This window comes from Elephantulus edwardii, unplaced genomic scaffold (genome assembly GCF_000299155.1).
Source record: "Elephantulus edwardii isolate Elephantulus edwardi_28Jun2011 unplaced genomic scaffold, EleEdw1.0 scaffold00019, whole genome shotgun sequence".
NCBI classification, from domain to species: Eukaryota; Metazoa; Chordata; class Mammalia; order Macroscelidea; family Macroscelididae; genus Elephantulus; species Elephantulus edwardii.
The window spans coordinates 1,286,236-1,305,978 of NW_006399769.1; the positions used below are offsets into that span (position 1 = coordinate 1,286,236).

The following is a 19,743-nucleotide window of genomic DNA, read 5'->3' on the forward strand; positions in this document are numbered from 1 at the left end:
GACTAATGTGGGAAACAAAACAAACAGAAGTAAGCTACAATTTGACTGTTAGGAGGGACATTCCATTTCCTTCATGTTTCTATGTGGAAGGACTTTCTGCCGGAAAACTTAAGTGATCCAGTTTTCTAATTTTAGGCTTTTCTCCTTCCAACGAGAATAACATTCAGGTGACGAGACTGGGAGAAAAAAGCAAGCTCACATTGCTTAACCCTGCCCTTCCTTCCTTTATGGAAGAGTCGATCAGAATTAGGCAATCACAGCTTAACCATGTAGATCCAATGCTGGGCAGCCTGACTAGTCAAGCCATGCCTTTCTGACTCAACCTTATTAGTAATACAGTCAACATTATGAACCTTGCCACTGTTTCCAAAAGTGAGACTGGAAGAGTTCTTTATCAGCACTCTCAAGCCAAACAGTGACAATAACAGTCCATTATTTTGAAAACGATAAAGACTATTTCAAATAATATTCTAATTTATTATGGCATCCACTAGTTCAATAGTTACCAGTTAGTTTATAGCATGATATGAAAAATTGGCTCAGATTATAAAAAAGTGTTCAAAAGCACTACACTTGGGAAACCTTGAAAGTTTATGATTACTAAGTACATATGCTCCAGTGTGTTTGAGAAGGTGGAAGAATCACAAAGTTAGTTTCAGATAGCCAATAACACATGTAAAATTAAGAAAAGTTTGCTGCAAAGAAGGAAAAAGTGGTTTAAGTTCCCAAAGGAGAAGGGCAAGTCCAGGCCTCTCTTCAGCAGCCTCGTGGCATATGAGGTAACAGACTTTCTGAGAATTATGAAACTTAACAAGTTGGCCAATCTTTTTCAAAGTGTTCACCTCAATCCCTGTAGTTTTCTTCAATGTAACTGCTTCAATTTTATAATTACATTCCACAGGAAAACTGGATTATCTTACAGCATCTACTTTATAGTTAGCTTTGCTTGAAAGTTCCCTTAGAGATAAAGCAAGAAACACCTATATTCATTGACAAAGGCTAATTAACACTCAGGGATTATAAGAGGCAATTTAATGATATTTATTTCCCCTAAAAACCACCGATCACTTACCTGTACATTTGGAATTGGACATTCTCTCTTGAGTAGTTTAAATGAGAAGTAGGAGACCTGGTAAATATCAGGCCTTTTGTCAGGGTCTGGTTCCAACATATACCCTAAGATAAATATATGTCAATTTATTTAATATCATTAGTTATGACATTAGCTAGGAAGGATAATTTGCCTTTTTTACTATTAAGTGTGTTCTTTTTTAAATTTTTATACCTCACAAAACTCAGACAGCACAATTAGCCCTTTTCTTATTTATAAAAAAAAAAGACACACCACCAAACCCTAAGATTCTTCTCATCCATAATAATAAAGTAATTGTTAACAGATGCCATGCACAATAGGGACCACAGCAAAGTTGTTATTAGCTTTTGTAAAATCGGTCTCCCAACTGATGACAACTCCATTCCCAACAGGATAGGATCATCTAATTCACAAGATTTTCACTGGCTGATTTGAGGAAGTAGATTGCAGGTTTTTCTTCATAGTGAAACTTACTCTAAATGCTCTACCAAAACATGCCTAGCAACACTACAACATGCAAATCTTCCATGATATGTAAGTGCTGGCTATATTAGAGATGCACGGACCAGAAATCAAACCTGGGTCTCTGTATATGAAGTGATAATTCTACTACTGAAACAAGCTACCAACTTTATCTTCTCATACCATCTGACTTCATTAGTTCACATCACCAGGTTAAAGAAATGATTATTCTTTATAATTACAAATAAAATCTAAATTTCATAATTCGGTATTATTAATTTGCTAAGAGGAATGAATTGATTTTAAATATAAAAGAAACTACAAAGTAACACTTGCTTATCTACTTTTAGTATGATGCACTGAGTATAAGTATCTACATCTTTTAAGCTTTTGCTAACTCTGAAGCTGGAAGGAAAAAAACCTCAAGAAAAAACTTTTTAAGAAAATATGCAAACATACAAACACACTTGCAATGAAAAACAATTTATTGCCTAAACCTTAAAATTAATGACTGAGACATTAAGTTTAGGAAAAGCCAATGCACTACATATAGCCTTGTGAAAGTGTTGGAAAAGAAGTAATACTTGAGTTGGCCCTTGAAGGCCAGGTTCAGTTTAGACAGGGGAAAGGGACAGCAATGATATTTTAGGTGAGAGAATTGTTCTAGCAAACAAAGATTTGGAGGAAGGAAAGAGAAAGTTATGAATTTACTAAAAAAGACATGAGATATGAGGTTTTGTAAAATTATCTGGTGGTTAGACTGTGTTGGATGTATTGAAGAGGGAAGGGAGGCGATATCCAATCTACCAGTACAAGAATGTATTAATAGGGTCTATATATATTAGTACTGACTTTTATCACAAATGTCAATTTGATTTAAGTAGTCTATTACATGAAGTCCATGTGTATAATTCCTGTTTATATGTTTTGAAAAAAGCATCTGGGGGGCCCAAGCATCCCAGCTTCGTGAAGGCTCTGTGTGCACCGTGGCCCACAGGCATCCTGAACAAGCCCTCCCTGCTGTCAAGATGTCGAAGAGGAAGGTGAGCTCGGCTGAAGGGGCAGTGAAGGAGGAGCCCAAGAGGAGATCAGAGAGGCTGTCAGCTAAGCTGCCTGCAAAGTGGAAATGAAACCCCAAAAGACAATAGGAGAGGAGAAGTCTTCTGACAAAAAAGTGCAAACAAAAGGGGGAAAAGGAGCAAAGGGAGAATGGGTTGAAGTGGCTAACCAGGAAACTAAAGAAGATTTACCTGCAGAAAACAGAGAAACTAAAAACAAAGAGAGTCCAGCCTCTGAAGAAGCAGGAGAGAAAGAAGCCAAGTTTGACTGATATTTGTCTACCACGTCTTATCAGTCGTCTCTGTTCATAATGTCTCTGTACAGGCCTTTAAAACAACCAATAAAGTACCAATCATGATAGAAAAAAGAAAGGTATTTGAAATGAATAAAAAGTTAATTGTACAAAATTCTATCATTTGATATACTCTGATGCTGTTGTTAGGTTCCACTGAGTTGAGCGAGACTTGGCAACTCTATGAACAACAGTCATCTAACTCTGTCCTATCCTATGCCATCATCACAATCTAATACGCTCAAGCTCAATGCTGTAGTCACTGTGTCAGTTCACCTGGTTGAGGGTCTTTCTCTCCTTTGCAGTCCCTCCATCTTTCCAACCATGATGTCCCTCTCCAAGAAAAAATATCTCTCCTCACAACAAGTATGTGAGATGAAGCTTCATCATCTTTGTCTTCAAGGCGTACCCTGGCTGCACCTTCTCCAACATCTATCTGCTTTGTTCTTTTGGCAATCCATGGGATATTCACTCTTCTCCAACACCACAGTTCAAAGGCATCAATTCTTCTTCTGTCATTCTTAGTCATTGTCCAGCTCTCAGATGCATAGCAAACGACTAAAAAGACCATGATCTGAAGCTGATTCACCTTAGTCCTCAAACTGACATAACTTCTCAATAATTTGGAGAGGGCCCTGACTACAGATTTTCCCAGTGCAATACATCTCCTGATCTCCAGATTCCTGGTACCAAGTGGATCCAAGTAAGATGAAATCTGAATCCTCTATCTATCTATCTATCTATCTATCTATCTATCTATCTATCTATCATCTATCTCAATGTTGCCTATCAGTGCAGTGATAGAGATGTTCAATAATAACATCAAAAGTTGTCCAAGGGCCTAATAATCACCAATTATTAATAACGTGCAAGCTCAAAATGAAGCTGAAGAAAATAAAAACAAGTTTGCGAGAACCAAAATATGATCGAGTCTATCACAGCTGCATTTAAAAACTGACTCAAGAACAAATCTTACGCACTGAACACTAGTGGTCAAAGACCAGATAAGTTGTAGTATAATATTAAGGACATCATCTGTGAAGAAAGCAAAAGGAAGAAGGAAAGATCAACATGGATGTCAGAAGACAGTCTGACAACTGCATTGGAACAAAAAGTCGCCTAACAAAGGCAAGCAATGCTGAAGTAAGAGAGCTGAAAAGATTTCAAGGAGCAGCTCAAGAGTATAAAGCAAAGTATTATGACAAAATGTGCAGAGAATGATTCTGGACACGTGAAAAGAAAAGGAAAGAAATGTAGAGAGTCACTGTACCAAAAAGAACTGGTGAAAACAATCATTTTAGGAAGGAGCATATGATAAAGAACAAAAGGTAATGAAGGAAGAAGTTCAAGCTGCACTGAAGGCATTGGTAAAAAATAAGGCCCTAGCAATGGATGGGATACCAACTGACATGTTTCAACAAAGAGATGCAGCTCTGAATGCGCTCACCAGGCTGAGCTAAGAAATCTGTAAGACAGCTAATTGTCCAACTGATTGGAAGAGATCCATGTTTGGTCACATAATTAAAAGGCGATCCAACAGAATACGGAATTTACTGATTATCATTAATAAAACATGCACATAAAACTTTGCTGAAAATCATTAAAACAACTGAACAGTACATTGATAGGGAAATGTCAGAAATTAAAACCAGACCCAGAAGAGACCATGGCAAAAAGGATAGCACTGTTGAGAGCAGAGAGTACCAGAAAAATGTTTACTTATGTTTTATTGAGTATGCAAAGGTATTTTATGTGTAGATCATAATAAATTATGGTTAGAATTTATAAGACTCTCAGAAGGCTTACTTGTGCTCATATGAAACTAATATAGAGACCAAGATGCAGTAGCCTGAAAAGAACAAGGAAATAATGCATGACTTAAAAGCGGGGAAACTTGTCTACCTGGGCTGCATCCTTTCTTCATACTTATTCAATCTGTATGTGGGCAAATCATTCAACACGATACGAAGAATGTGACATGAGGATTGAAAGAAGACTAATAAACAAGTTGGCTTATCCAGATTATACAATCTTAGTTGCACAAAGTGATGAGGACTTGAATCACTTGCTGCAGAAGATCAAAAACTATAGCCTTCAATATAGATTACATTTCAAAATGAAGAAAATAAGAATTTTCACCATAAGACCAATACGCAATATTATGATAGGTGGAGAAAAGACTGAAAATGCCAATGACTTCATTTTAGTTGGAGTAATAATTAGCTCCCATAGAAGCAACAGTCAAAAAACAAAAAGAAATGTTGCACTCAAAAAATCTGCCGCCAAGGACCACTCAAAAGTGCACCATGTCAGTTTAAAGACCAGGTGCATCTGATCCAAGCCATAGTATTTTCAAGTACTTCCTAAGTATCTCAAAGTTGGACAATGAATGAGTACGAAGGACAGAAGAAGAATCAACACCTTTAGAACATGGTGTTAGAGAGAAGTTCCTAATAGGCCATGAACTGTCAAAATAACAAACAAGTCTGTCGTGGAGGAAGTGCAACCAGGGTGTTAATTAAAGGCAAGGATGAGAAAACTTCATCTTATACACTTTGGGTATGATTTCAAAAGGGACCAATTGTTAGATATATCATGCTGGAGAGATGGTGTTGAGGGTTTTCCTTTCTTTCTTCAAAAATAAGAAAAGAAGACCTTCAACAAAATGAACTGATGCAATGATTGTAACAGTGGGGTACAGCATATCAGAGAACATGAAAATGGCACATGAATAGTTCAGAACTGCTGCTCACACCATAGCCGTGAGTTATTGTTAACGTGACAGCACCGAACAACAACAATATATAACATGGTGCCAGGGAAGAGATTACAGAGAACGTAACAGAAACAGGAGAAATTAAAAAGACAGACATTAATGCAGCTTAGGAAATGACTCATGTGAGGACATATTATCAAGTGGGATCAATTCCTGAAGAAGCTGAAAAAGGCTCAGTGAAAAACATCAAGAAGACTTTTAGATACATGGACACAGTGGCTACAATAATGGGTTTAAGCATAGTAACCATTGTACAAAGGTTGATTTTTCAGTAGATGACCACATGAGATCTTAGGCTTGTGAGACAACTTGGCTAACTGGCCTATCATAACAGTGTTCTACATCCTAGATTGGTGAGTAGTGTCCTTGAGGATGAGAAGAACCTAGTCAGAAAGAATAAAAGCCTGTATAAAGCACAGATTCATCTAACTTGAGATCAGAAAAAAGTAGCTGGGGCTCAGCTACCATTCTGACTGGGTATACAGTAGATAGACCTACACTGCAAAGGATAAAAATAGAGAAAAATGAAAATTCTTAAAAAAAAAAACACAAACCACAATACAAAGCCCCTCACACCAAATCATACTTGGTGGACTGAAAGAGAGCAAAGAAACCTCTAAGAATATTGTCCTAAAATATTCTTTGAATTTGGAACTATGATCACTCTCAGTGGTTACCTATTATGTAAAATAATATACTGGATAATAAAATAAACAACACCACTTATGAGTACTGTGTTTCCGTAAATAATTAACTACATGAGACCAAACAGTCAACATTGAACCTAAAACAAAGGAGAGTCGAAGAACAAGCAGGGAGGCTAGATGAATGGAAACAGAAAAATAGGAATGCTGACACATGTAAACAAGGTCCTGGAATAAATTGTCTTCGGAAATTTGTTAAGTGGTAGAAATTTTTAAATGGGCACCCAATTTGCTATGGTAAATTTTCAACTAAAACATAGTATTTGAAAAAAATTTTAGACAAGGGAGTTTAGTGACATTTTAGTAAAATATCAAGGAGTTATAAAATGAAATGGATCAGAGCTTAAGAAAGAGATGAAGAGTTATCCAAAATCAGAAGGAGCTTTTGTTCCTAACTGTCCATTGCACAAATATTAAAAGAAATTCAATCACTGAAAACATCAAAATTGACCATTTTCTCTTATTTCCTTTCCCTCTCATTGACCTGGCTGTAATACTAATATGTATGCATTCAGATACATATACCTGAAACAATTAATTAATCATTAAATGACAAACACTTAAAAAGAATTGTTTTATTGTGATTTTAGTGAAAATTTACATAAAGAATGTATTTTCATTTATTCATTGAGATACATTTTCCTCCTTCCTCCATCCCCAATTCACCCTGCAATGTATGTTTGTTGTTATTATAAAATCTAATCATCCAAATCATCTATTCCCCTTCCCTTCTCTCATTCCACTGTAGTGCTTGTCATATAACCATTTTTTTCTTCTGCTTTCCCTTCCTCCATGTCCATTCTACTTTTATAGTAGTGTTCTTCGAGAATATTTGTCCTTTTGTGACTGACATATTTCACTTAGCATAACATCTCCACACTTATCCATGCTCTGTCGTATTTTTCAACTTCACTGTTATGCTGTGCCGTGTAATTTCCATTCTGTGGATGTATCACAATTTTTCTATCCATTCAATTACATTGCTTTTACCTCTTTGCTATTGTAAATAAAGGTGCAATAAACATAGGTGAAAACACATTTAAGCCTGAAGTCACAATATTGAAAGATGCTATTGGCAATATAGTGAATGACCTAGAAAGCTTCAAAAGAGAGGAATACACAGAAATCACTGTACCAAAAACAACTGACTGACATGGTATTGAAGGAGAAAGTGGAAGCTGCACTGAGACACTGGCAAAAAAACAGGGTTCCAGGAATTGATGGGATACCAACTGATTTTTTCAATTAACAGATGTCTCTTGGGATGTGTTCGCCAGTCTATGCCAGGAAATTTGGAGGACAACTGTCTGGCAAAGGATTGGAAGAGTTCCATATTTGTTTCCATTCAGAAGAAAGGTGATCCAACAGAATGTGGAAAATATTGAACATTATCATCAATATCACATGCACGTAAAATACTGGAGATCATTAAAAAATGGTTAGAACAGTACATAGATAGGGAACTGCCAGAAATTCAAGCAGGATTTGGAAGAGGCCATGGCAGCATGGAACTATCACTGCTGATGTCAGATGGATCCTGGATGAAAGTAAAGAACACCATAAGAACATCTATTTATGTTTTATTGACTATGTAAAGGCATTTGACTGTGTTGATCATAACAAGTGATGATTACCAATGAGAAAAATGGGAATGCCAGAGCACGTGATCATGCCCAAGAGAAACCTACACCTAGACCTGGAGGCTGTTGCATGAATAGAGAAAGGGAATAGCAGATGGTTTAAAATCAAGAAAGGGGTATGCCAAGGTTGTATTCTCACTCCATACCTATTCAATCTGTATGCTGAGCAAATTCGAGAAGCTGGACTCTATGACAAGGAATGTGACATGAAGATTGGAAGGAGATTTATCAACAACATGTGTTATGCAGATGACACTACCTTGCTTGCTGAAAGTGAAGAGGACTTGAAGCACTTGTTGCACAAGATCAAAGAGTACAGCCTTTAATATGGATCACCATCTCAATGTCAAGAAACAAAGATTCTAACCAAGGAAGATGAAATTGTTGACAGTCAATCACCATGACAGATGGAGAAAAGATTGAAACTGTCAACAATTTCATCTTACTTGGATCCACAATTAACATCCTAGGTACCAGAAGTCAGGAAATCAAGAAACACTGTGCACTGGGAGCCTGTAGTTAGGGACCTGTGAAAATTATTGAGGATTAATGATAACAGTTTGAGGACTAAAGTGCATCTGATTCAAGCCATGGTTTTTCTCATCACTTGCTATGCATCTCAGAGTTGGACAATGAATATGGATGACAGAAGAAGTGATGCCTTGTGTTGGCAAAGAGCACTGAACCTCCTATGGACTGCCAAAAAAGTAAACAAATATGTCTTGGAGACAGTACAGCCAGAGTGCTCTTTGGAGGCAAAGATGATGAAGCTTTGCTTCACATACTTTGGGGATGCTGCCGGGAGGAGCTATTCTTTAGAGAGGGACATGATGCTTGGAAGGGTGGAGGGTCAGTGAAGGAGAAGAAGACCCTTGACCAGGTGAACTGACATGGTGACTGCCACAATGGGCTCTAATATGTCAGAAAATGTGAGGATGGCACAGGACAGGACAGGGTTCAGATCTATTAATCACGGGGTCACTATGGTTTGTACTCGCTCAATGGCACATACCAACAACAAACATATGTGCATACATCTGATTGCAACATGTCTACAGTTAGTTTCTTTAGGTTATATTCCTACTAGTGGGTTGTTGTTGTTATGTGCCATTGAGTTGCCTGTGACTCATAGCGACCCTATGTACAACATCCCTAAACCCTTCTCTATCTTGTGCCAATCTTATTGTCCCTGATATAGCTACTCCCATTATCCCAGTCATTGAGTCAATCTGTCTCATCGAGGGTTTTCCTCTCTTGTTCTGTCCTTCCACCCTCCCAAGCATGATGTCCCTCTCCAAGGACTGATCCCTTGCAACATGTCCAAAGTAGGTCAGACGAAGCTTCAGAATTCTTGCCTCCAAGGAGCAGGCTAGCTTCACACTCTCCAGGATGAACTTTTTTTCCTCCTAGCAGTCCATGGTATATTCAATACTATTCTCCAGCACCAAAGCTCAAAGGCATCAACTCTCCTTCTATCATCCCTAGTCACTGTCCAGCTTTTTGATGTATAGCAAGTAACTGCAAAGACCATGGCCTATATCAGGTACACTTTAGTCTCCAGTCTGACATCGCTGATCTTCAGTCCTTTGGAGAGGTCTCCGATAGCAAACTTTTCCAGTGCAATTCGTCTTTTAATTTCCTGGCTGCTGGTACCAAGAGTGTTGATTGTAGAACCAAGCAAACTGAAGTTGCTGACAATCTCAATCTTCTCACCATCCATCATGATGCTACCAATCAGCTCAATGGTGAGAATCTTTATTTTCATGATGATGAGCTTCAATCTGTATTGAAGGCTGCAATCCTTGACCTTCTGCAGCAACAGCTTCAGGTCCTCCTCAATTGCAGCAAGCAGGGTTGTGTCATCTGCACAATGCAGACTGTTGATGAGTCTACCTCCAATCCTGATGTCCCATTTCTCCTCAGAGCCCAGCATCCCCGATTATCTCACCAAGTTGTGGCAAGAAATCTGGATGACAATCTCCTGGCCAACTGACTGGAAGAGTTGTTTCCATTCCAAAGAAAGGTGATTCAACAAAGTGCAGAAATTATTGAACAATATCACTGATATCACATGCAAGCAAAATTCTGGTGAAGATACCCAAAAACGACTAGAAGAGCACATCAAATGAGAACAGCCTGAAGTGCATACGGGGTAGAAGCAGCCATGGTACTAAGGATATTCTAGCTAATGTCAGATGAACCTTGGCTGAAAACAAAGAGTACCAGAGGAATGTCTGTCTATGTTTCACTGACTACGTAAAGGCATTTGACTGTGTAGATCACAATAAACTGTGGCTGACTCTGAGAAGAATGGGAATCCCAGAACATTTGATTGTGCTTATGTAAAACCTGTATTTGGACAAGAAGGCAGCTGTCAGAACAGAGCAAGGCAATACTGCATGGTTCAAAATTGGTAATCGTGTGCATCAAGGATTTGTCATATCTATCTTTTCAACCTATATGCAAAACTAGTGGGATGGCTGGGTCAAATGGTATTTCTATTTCCACCTTTTTGAGAAAGCTCCAGAACGCCTTCCATAGTGGTTGTACCATTTTACATTCCCACCAGCAGTGAATGAGAGTTCCAATCTCGCCACATCCGTGCCAGCAATTGTTGTTTGCTGCCCCACTGAACTTTGCTATTGTTGGTCAGGTGAAATGGTATCTCATTGTTGTTCTGATTTGCACCTCTCTGATAGATAGAGATTCTGAACATTAATTCACGTTTGCTGGCTATCTGAATTTCTTCTTTGGCACAGCGTCTATTCATATCTTGTGCCTATTTTGTGACTGTGTTGTTTGTCTTTTTCTTGCCGAGATGCTGGAGTATTCTACAAATTTTAGATATGAGTCTCCATCAGATATGTCATTGCCAGGTATACCCCCACCCCTCTGCCCCCAGTTCGTGGGTTTTTTTTTACATTGGTAAAGTTTTCTGATGTGCAAAAGGATTTGGTTTTTAGAAGGTCCCATTCAACTATTTTAGCCTCTCTTGGTTGTAGGTTTTTAATTTTGCCTCTCTTGGTTGTAGGTTTTTAATTCTGCTTAGAAGTAGATTACAGCTTCCAGAGTTATTTCTAGTTTTTCTCTGCTGGATTTTGGTTTTATTCCTAGGTTTCTGATATGCCTTGAGTTGGCTTTTGTATGTGCTGTGAGGTGTGTGTCTTGCTTACATTTTCTGCAGATGGCTTCCAATTTTGCCATCACCATTTGTTAAAGAGGCTGTCATTGCCCCACTTAGTAGATTTCATCTCCTGGTCAAAGATCAGTTGACTATAGGTAGACTATAGCTGGCTTCCAGGTTCTCCAATCTATTTCATTGATCTACATGCCTGATGCTGTGCCAATACAATGGTGTATTGATTTCTACAGCTATCTAGTGGGATTTGAGATCAGGGAATGTGATGCCTCTTACTGTTTTTCTTTTTCTTTACCCTTCTCCTTTTGTGTTAATAAATAGTCGAGTTTGATAAACCAGTAGATTGACATCACAGGCACATTTAAAAGTTATAATCTAAGAAAAATTACTTAAGCTGCTCAACTTCAGTTTCTTTATTTTTGTAATTGTTAAACCTTTCTTTAATTAAAGTACTATCTTACTGTGGTTTCAGTGAAAGTCTGCATAGCAAGTCAGGGTTTTTAAATTTTTTTATTGTGTACAGCCTGTAATTTTCACCAGTAATCTAGCTTACCAATTCCTTTACCATCTCATCATCACTTTAAATATTGACAATTTAATAGCATACAGATGTCAAAGGATTTTGTCAAAGGATTACAGTATTCACTGGTGATACAGTTTAACATATGAACCAATCAGTTATTTAGTTAAAAGAAAATGGTATTTAATTTATAAAGGCTCGAACAAATTGAAGATTCTGACATTTGCTGCTTTTATCATTATTTAGTATGTCCCTACTTAATAGCCAAAGAACGCTGAAACTTGGCTATCAACTTGTCCGATATGGAACGATGATAAAAATCTTTTTCTTTAGGACTAGTATAAAGGTCTGTAAATTATTCTGTTATGTGGTTAGAAAACTTTAGTATATATATTTACTCCAATGATACAAAAGAGTGGGATTATTTTAAATAATTTTGTGTTTGTTATAAAAATCAAATGAATAAGCAAGTAGAAATTTGGTCTCTTAGCTATAAAGCTTAATTATGTATTCATTCCGGCCTACACACTGCAATCATTTTAATTTTAATACGGGTCCATTCTTGAAAAAAAGATTTTTTTATCATTTGGTTTGAGTCAGTTAGACCTCTTTTGGTATCAGAGCTTGCTCATAGACTTCAAAACACAGTACTGCCGTACTGCTCAAAGCACAGTTAGCATTTCTGACCAAGGATGAAACAGTTTATATTTCTAGCAGGACCACCCACAATTTTCACTAGCCACAGGTATAACCATTCCCAATTTTGAGAGAACATTATCTTTAAATTCTCAACCACAAGTAACTATTTTGACATATAACTTATTACTCCTGGAGTAATAATTAATAATACTCCCTTTGCTCCATCCTTGTTTATCCAATTTATTCCAGAGATTGTTGCTGGGAGGTGCCATCGAGTCAAGTATGACTAATAGCAACCCTACGAGTAGCAGATCTAAACCCTGTGCCATCATCATACTTCCTGACACGCTAGAGCCCATTGTAGCAGTCACTATGTTTATCCACCTGGTCAAGTGTCTTCTTCTTCACTGACCCTCTACCTTTCCAAGCATCATGTCCCTCTCCAAGGAATAGCCCCTGTTTAGCAACATGCTCAAAGTATGTGAGACTAAGCCTCATCATCTTTGCCTCCAAAGAGCACTGTGGCTGTACTCTAAGACATATTTATTTGTTCTTTTGGCTGTTCATGTGATGTTTAGTGTTCTTCTTCAAGACCACAACTCAAAGAAACCAATTCTTCTGTCATCCCTATTCACTGTCCATCTCTCAGATGCATAATAAATGATCAGAAAAACCAGGGCTTGAATCAGATGCATCTTAGTCCTCATTTATGGATCACTCTGCATTTCTCAAGCTGAGAACGGAAAAACAACTTTAAACCTCGAGTAGCAATACTGAAAGATACTATGGGCAATATAGTGAATGGCCCAGAAAGCATCAAAAGAAGATGGAGGGAATATAGAGAATCACTGTACCAAAAAGAACTGACTGGCACTAACAACTTCAGGAAGTACCATAGGAGCAGGAGAAAATGGTAATGAAGGAGAAAATTGGAGGCTGCACTGAAGGCATCGGTAAAATATAAGGCCCCAGAAATTGCTGGGATACCAATTTACTTGTTTCCATTAACAGATGCCGCCTTGGATGTGCTCACCAGTCTATGTCAGGAAATTTGGAGGATACCTGTCTGGCCAATGGACTGGAAGAGGTCCATATTTGTTTCCATTCTCAAGAAAGGTGATCCAACTAAATGTGGAAACTACTGAACAGTATCATTAATATCACATGCAAGCAAAATACTGCTGAAGATACCAGACACTAGAGGTCTTTTTAATAAAAAGAAATTAGAATGTTCAAATACTTACTTATTAGGCAGTGCATATCCTGGGAATATCGGGAATTATCAGGAATTGTGAAGTTTCCATCACAAATTGCCACCTGACTCTCACCAAAGGGCAAAGTGAAGTAACACAGTTTATACAATAAGCATCCAAGAGCCTAAACAAAGAAAGCAAGCAGGTTATTTACCCAACATACAAATGCAGTTAATGAGTTCTATCAGCACTCTTCACAATTATCACAGACATAAAAACCATATACTACTAATCTATTATAAACTTCAATTTAGAACCCAACATCACTTTGTAGCCCTCAAATTACACTCTATTATTATCGTTGTTATGTGCTGTCGAGTTGCCTGTGATTCACAGCCACCCTATGTACAACAGCCCTAAAACCTGCTCTATCCCTTACCAATCTTACTGTCTCCGACATGGCTATCCCTTTTACCCTAGTGACTGAATCAATCCATCTCATCGAGCGCCTTCCTCTCCTTGCCCAAATTATGCTCCAGTAAAGAGCTGGTATTTCAGCTTTTTCTCTTAAGAATTAGTAACATTTATGCCAAAACCACCTAAATAATGGGCAGGCCACCTAAGAAGTTTTCAGAGTGTTCTGAAGCTATCTATCTTCTACGACAAGCTTCAAGAAGCCATCCTGGTCCCTTGTTTCAAGAATAATTCCAAAAGTTAAGTGGGCAATGGTAAGGTATTGTCCCATTAAATTTGGGAGTTTATTATGGCCAAGTCTATTGCTATCTGAGAGGTGGACAGGTTAGTTGGCACTTACCCAAATGTCTGCCTTTGTAGTGATGATTTTGCCGCTGTACAGGTTAACCATTTCTGGTGCTCGGTAGGACAGTGTGGTATATCTAAAAATCAAAAGATTACATTTTTTTCTTTTGTTAATATTATAATTAAAAACTAGGAACAATAAAAATATTTTTTAACAGAACCTATTTTAATACAATCCAGTTTGCTGAGAGAAATCTGCAGAAGGAATTATGAAATATTCGTTCAGATAAAATGAAAATCTGCCATTTATGTCATCATTTGGCCATACTACTCTTGTGTCCCTCCAATAGCAGTCTTCATCATCTTATGAACATATGGAAACCCAAACACAGCAATTTTTCTTTGGTCAAATGACAAAATGTTTTTTCTATATATTGCTGTCTGATTGGACGTGAGCGAACCGTGGAGGCCCAGCAGGAAGGAGAGCAGGGCACAGTGACCGGTGGCATAGCACTGGTCTGTGCGTTGCTGTACAGAGGTAACTCGTGGTTGCTGTGATGCTGAAGCCTGTGACAGTGATGTGCCAATCGTGGTAATGGGCACCCATGGTGGACATTGTTGGCTGGAGCTTCCCGACTAAATCAAACCTGGAAGCAGGAGCGGCATCCACTTCCAAAATGGCTTGCCTCCGGAAACTCTATGTACGAACAGTGCTCAGGCTATTCGTCCATAGGGTCGCTATGAGTCGTCTACGACTCGACGGCATTAAACAACAACAACAACAATCTGTTTCTAGAAATAGTGAACGTTTTCAATGTGGCCCAACATTAGATGCTCTTGAAAGCAGCAGAAGGGGTAGAGAATGCAGAAGGGGTTGGAATGAGGGCCAAATGGGATTGAGAGCCCTTGATCTTTGCTCTAGGTATAGAGCTGACACAAACAATGAGTAACTACATCTTCCAGGTGAACATCTCCGTTCCACTGAGTGTCTGATTGGAGCTGCCAGAGTTCTCTAGAGTACAGAAGAGACTGTGGTTAGGTAGGCACCAGGCCTTGCAACAGAAGACTTCTTGCCCTAAGTTGGTCACCCAGGGTGACCCAAGAGAGCAGGGCTATTTATTTATAGACTATAAATGTTGCCTATGAAAAATCCTCAGTGGATTCATGACTTTATAGAAACTTTATTTCCTGTGGAGGTTAGTGGTTCAACATTTGTAGAGATTTCAATTACCTGACAAATACAAACAAACAAAACAATCATAAAAATGTCTTACTGTCTCATCAACTCTGAATCATAACAATCTTATAGGACAGATGAGAAACCCCCTAATTTCCAAGGCTATCAATGTTACAGAAGCAGACTGCCACATCTTTTCCTCAAGTGGCTGGTGGGCTCAATACTAACTCTTGAGTGCTTTAACTACAGCACCACCAAAACAAAACATGGTGTCACTGACTCAGTTCTGATTCATGGAGATTCTCTACTGGATTTCTGAGGCGGTAAATCTTTACAGTAGATGACTACCTATCTTTCTCTCTTGGGGGTGGCTGGTGGATTCCCACAATTGATTTTTCATTGGAAGTCCAACACAAAACACACTTTGCCACCAGGGATACTCAATAAACTTGTCATTAATTTGGCTAGACCCTGCAGAAGTTCTAGCAAGTGAATTCCTTATATGCAAGAAATTTACAGTAGTAATAGTATGTAGCAATTTAGAATTTAGTAAAATGTTTATGTGATTGACACCACTGTAATTATTGCAATCTCTTAAAAACATCACCAACTAGCTGAAAGTAAAGCTAGAAATGTGCAAAAAGACAAAATTCAAGAATAACAAAAGCTTACTTCTTAATCTCATCTTCTACTGCATTGACTCCCTCGGTTTGTGGATTCTGGAATTTGTTGGTGGCACTTCCAAAGTCACATAGGACATAGTGGCCTCGGTCATGCAACAGGATATTTTCAACCTGAAAAACATTGCCCATTCATTCTAAGTTGTCAGTTAGTAACATGTGAAAAGTTTTATGGTCATAAAAAGAAACCATTGTATTTGGGACAAATAAACATATAAAAATTATTCCCTTCTAAGTACCAGCAGTCAGGAAATAAGGAGATGCAGTGCACTGGTTAAATGTGTAGTTAGGGACTCCTCCAAATTATTGTGGAGTGATGATATCTGTTTCAGGAATAAGATGCTTCGGTCTGACTCAGGCCATGGTCTTTCCAATCACTTGCTATACATCTGAGAGAATAAAAAGGAATAAAGATGACAGAATAAGAACTGACACCTTTGAGCTGTGGTGTTGGAGAAGAGCACTGAACATCTCATAGACAGCCAAGAGAACGAACAGATAATGTCTTGGAGAGAGTGCCACCAGAGTGCTCTTTAGAGGCAAGAATGATGAGGCTTTGCAATGTTTGGGCATGTTACAGGAGGGGTTATTCCTTGGAGAAGAATATGACGCTGGGAAAGGTAGAGGGTCAGTGAAGGAGAGGAAGACCTTCAACTAGGTGGGCTGACACAGTGACTACTGGAATGGGCTCTTGTGTGTCAGGAAGAGTAAGGATGGTGCAGGACAGAACAGGGTTCAGATCTTTTGTTCATATGGTTGCCATGAGTCATACTCGACTCAAAAGCACCCAACAACAACAAGTACCTCAACAACTGTTAGACAACAGGAATGGATAAAAATAGTGTAAAACTAGAGCTGTTTTTGTTATGTGCCACTGAGGAAGACTCATAGTGGCACACGAACAACAGATTTGAACCCTGTGCTATCCACATCATCTATGACACACTTGAGTCCATTGTTGGAGTCATTGTCCCAATCCATCTTGATGGGGATCTAATCTCCAGAAAAGCAGTTACAATAGAGAAGAATTCTTCTAGATTTTCAGCCATATTTTTAAAAAATTATTTGGACCAACAAGGAATTACTTATTCTGCTCTGTTGTTGTGTACTGTGGAATTGGAACCAACCTATAGCTGACCCCACAGTGGGTTTTCAGAGGCAGGAAATCTCATGGAACACTGCTCATCTTTCTCCCACGGAGCAGCTAGTGGATGTTAGCTGTAGTGTTAACCTAAAGTTGGGTATTTTTAGAGATTATTTTAGGTCCCTCTGGCCTCCAGCTACTTGAACTGCAGACATGGTTTAGCAAGTTATCAACATCTGTGGAAATAGGGTAAGAGAAAGAGTGCTTCCCTCACTATGCAGCAAGACCTGAGGGAGACTGGAGACACTGATAATGGTGGTGGAGACTGTAGCACTGCTATGGAGAAACTGTGGCAAGTAATAACCAGAGGAGTCACAGTTAAAACTTTTTGTTGCACTTGATGAATTAAGAAATAGAGGCTGACTTTTAACTGTTCTGAGGCAAACCTGGCTAGATGATTGAGGAAATCAGAAGCCTCCTGAATTGGTGTTGCTGACCTGAAAATGGAGTTTGGTCTAATTGAGGAACTGTGCCTTGGGACATCTGAGCTAAAAATTGGATTCACTGTGAGATATTCTTCGTGTCCCCATTCTCCAACTTACTTTCCAAATAAACCCCATTCTCGGTACCACAATTAAGATTCTATTGAATTAGCATGGATAAACGAGTCTCTTCCTGCTGCTGGGACTCTAGAGGCAACAAAGGGCTGGGCTATGGGCTCTTTATCGGCTTTCTGCTCTGGAGTGGTTAGAGGCTATGCTCTTCTCTCATTCCTTCTGGCCCTTTCAGAGAGACACTCATGGTCCTGTGCCCCCATATCCCATTTTCTGCTCTTTAGTGAGCAATGCAATTCCTCACCACTAAGGCACCAAAGCTCCTCAGCCATATTTCTAATCTCTGAGAAAACAGTCCTCTGTACATTTATTCCTGCTATTCTTTTTGGTCTAGAACACTTCTATGATTCTCACCATATTCACTATCCAGGGAGCTCTGGTGGTCAATAAGGGGTTGCTCTGTCAACCCAACAGCACGGAGTTTGAATCTATAAGCTACTCTGTGGGAGAAAGCTAGGCAATCTCTTCCTTGTAATTTATAGCCTCTGAAAATCCATTGGGGGGTGAGTAGTGAGTTGGTTCCAACTCAGTGGCAATGAGGTGACTCACTATCAAAATCCCACTGCTTCAAAACTCTATCTGAAGACCATTTTCTCTCTGAAGACTTCCTCAGAAATATGTTATTGTTTCCTTATGTTTCATCAACAATTTAATCTTCCATGGTATTAATTACTTCACTTGTACCTTCTAAGTATACACATCAGTTGCTTTATTATTCTAGTCTAGGACTTTCAGAATTAACACCTGTTACATTTTGTTTACTTCTCTAAGTTATTACTTCAGTCTGGTGGCAAAATCAGTTTCTTGGTAAATGGGCTTTCTTAAAAGAAATGAAATTAATATCTTGGGTAATGAATTCAGAAATTACCACTTCTGCAGAATTCACAGAGCTTTCATAAACCAGAACTTTGGGGGGAGAAAAAAAAATTCTTTCTGGCATCAAAGGCATTTGGCAATAAAGTGTCTTAACAAGTCTAAAACGGTAGATATTTCTGACCTCATTATAAAGAAAAGGGCAGAAAGAAAAGACCAAAATAAGTCAGAAGGGACCCTAAAAATAGAGTATCAAGAAGCTAAAACAAAGGGAAGTAGAACTGAAGTAAAAGACATGAGCAGAAAAAGAGCTGCTCAAGAAGACAAGTTATTACAACAAAATGTGCAAAGATCTAGAATTAGAAAATGAAAAGGGACAAATTCACCTGGCATTCCTTAGGCTGTAAGAACTGAAAAAGAAATTCAAGCCTCAAGTCACACTACTAAAGGTTGCTATAAACAAAATGTTGAACAACTGAGAAAAAATATAAAAGGACAGGGAGAATAAACAGTCACTGTACCAGAAAAAAAAAAATTGGCTGACATGGAACCATTTCAGGAATTAAGTAATTAAGGAAGACATTCAAGTCATATTGAAGACATTAGCAAAAAAATAGGGTCCCAGGCATAGATGTGATACAAACCGCTGTGTTTCACAGAGCCCTAATGTGCTCACTAGGTTGTGGCAGGAAATTGGGAAGACCTGGTCAATTGATTGGAAGAGATACATATCTGCTCCCATTCCCAAGAAAGATGATCCAACAGAATTTGGAAATGATTTAAGAGCACTATTGGTATCACATGCAAGTAAAATCTTGCTGAAGATTATAAAAAAATGGCTATAACAGTATATCAACAGAGAACTGCTAGAAAGTCAAGCTGTATAGAAGCAGTCATGACATCAGGGATATATTACTGCTGATGTCAGATGGTTGTTGGCTGAAAACAGAGAATACTAGACTGCAAAGCGCTGTGATTGTGAGGGTAATAACAAATTATGGCTAATACTGAGAATAGGAATCCCAGAATACTATATTTTGCTCATGTGAAACTTAGACCAAGAGGCTTTTAAAATAAAGAGGTATATGTCAGGGATTTG

At 38.4% G+C, this 19,743-nt stretch overlaps 1 protein-coding gene across 1 annotated transcript in view; it reads right to left on the reverse strand.

Moving 5' to 3' along the window:
• The window catches only part of AAK1 (AP2 associated kinase 1), a 274,011-nt gene that overhangs the window by 95,366 nt on the left and 158,902 nt on the right, over nucleotides 1-19,743 (reverse strand). Inside the window, exons 5-8 of the mRNA XM_006882293.1 lie at nucleotides 16,126-16,247; nucleotides 14,332-14,413; nucleotides 13,569-13,701; nucleotides 1,073-1,176 (exon numbers count right to left, since the gene is read on the reverse strand). Coding sequence (XP_006882355.1) covers nucleotides 1,073-1,176; nucleotides 13,569-13,701; nucleotides 14,332-14,413; nucleotides 16,126-16,247 — 441 coding nt within the window. The remainder of the gene's footprint in view (nucleotides 1-1,072; nucleotides 1,177-13,568; nucleotides 13,702-14,331; nucleotides 14,414-16,125; nucleotides 16,248-19,743) is intronic.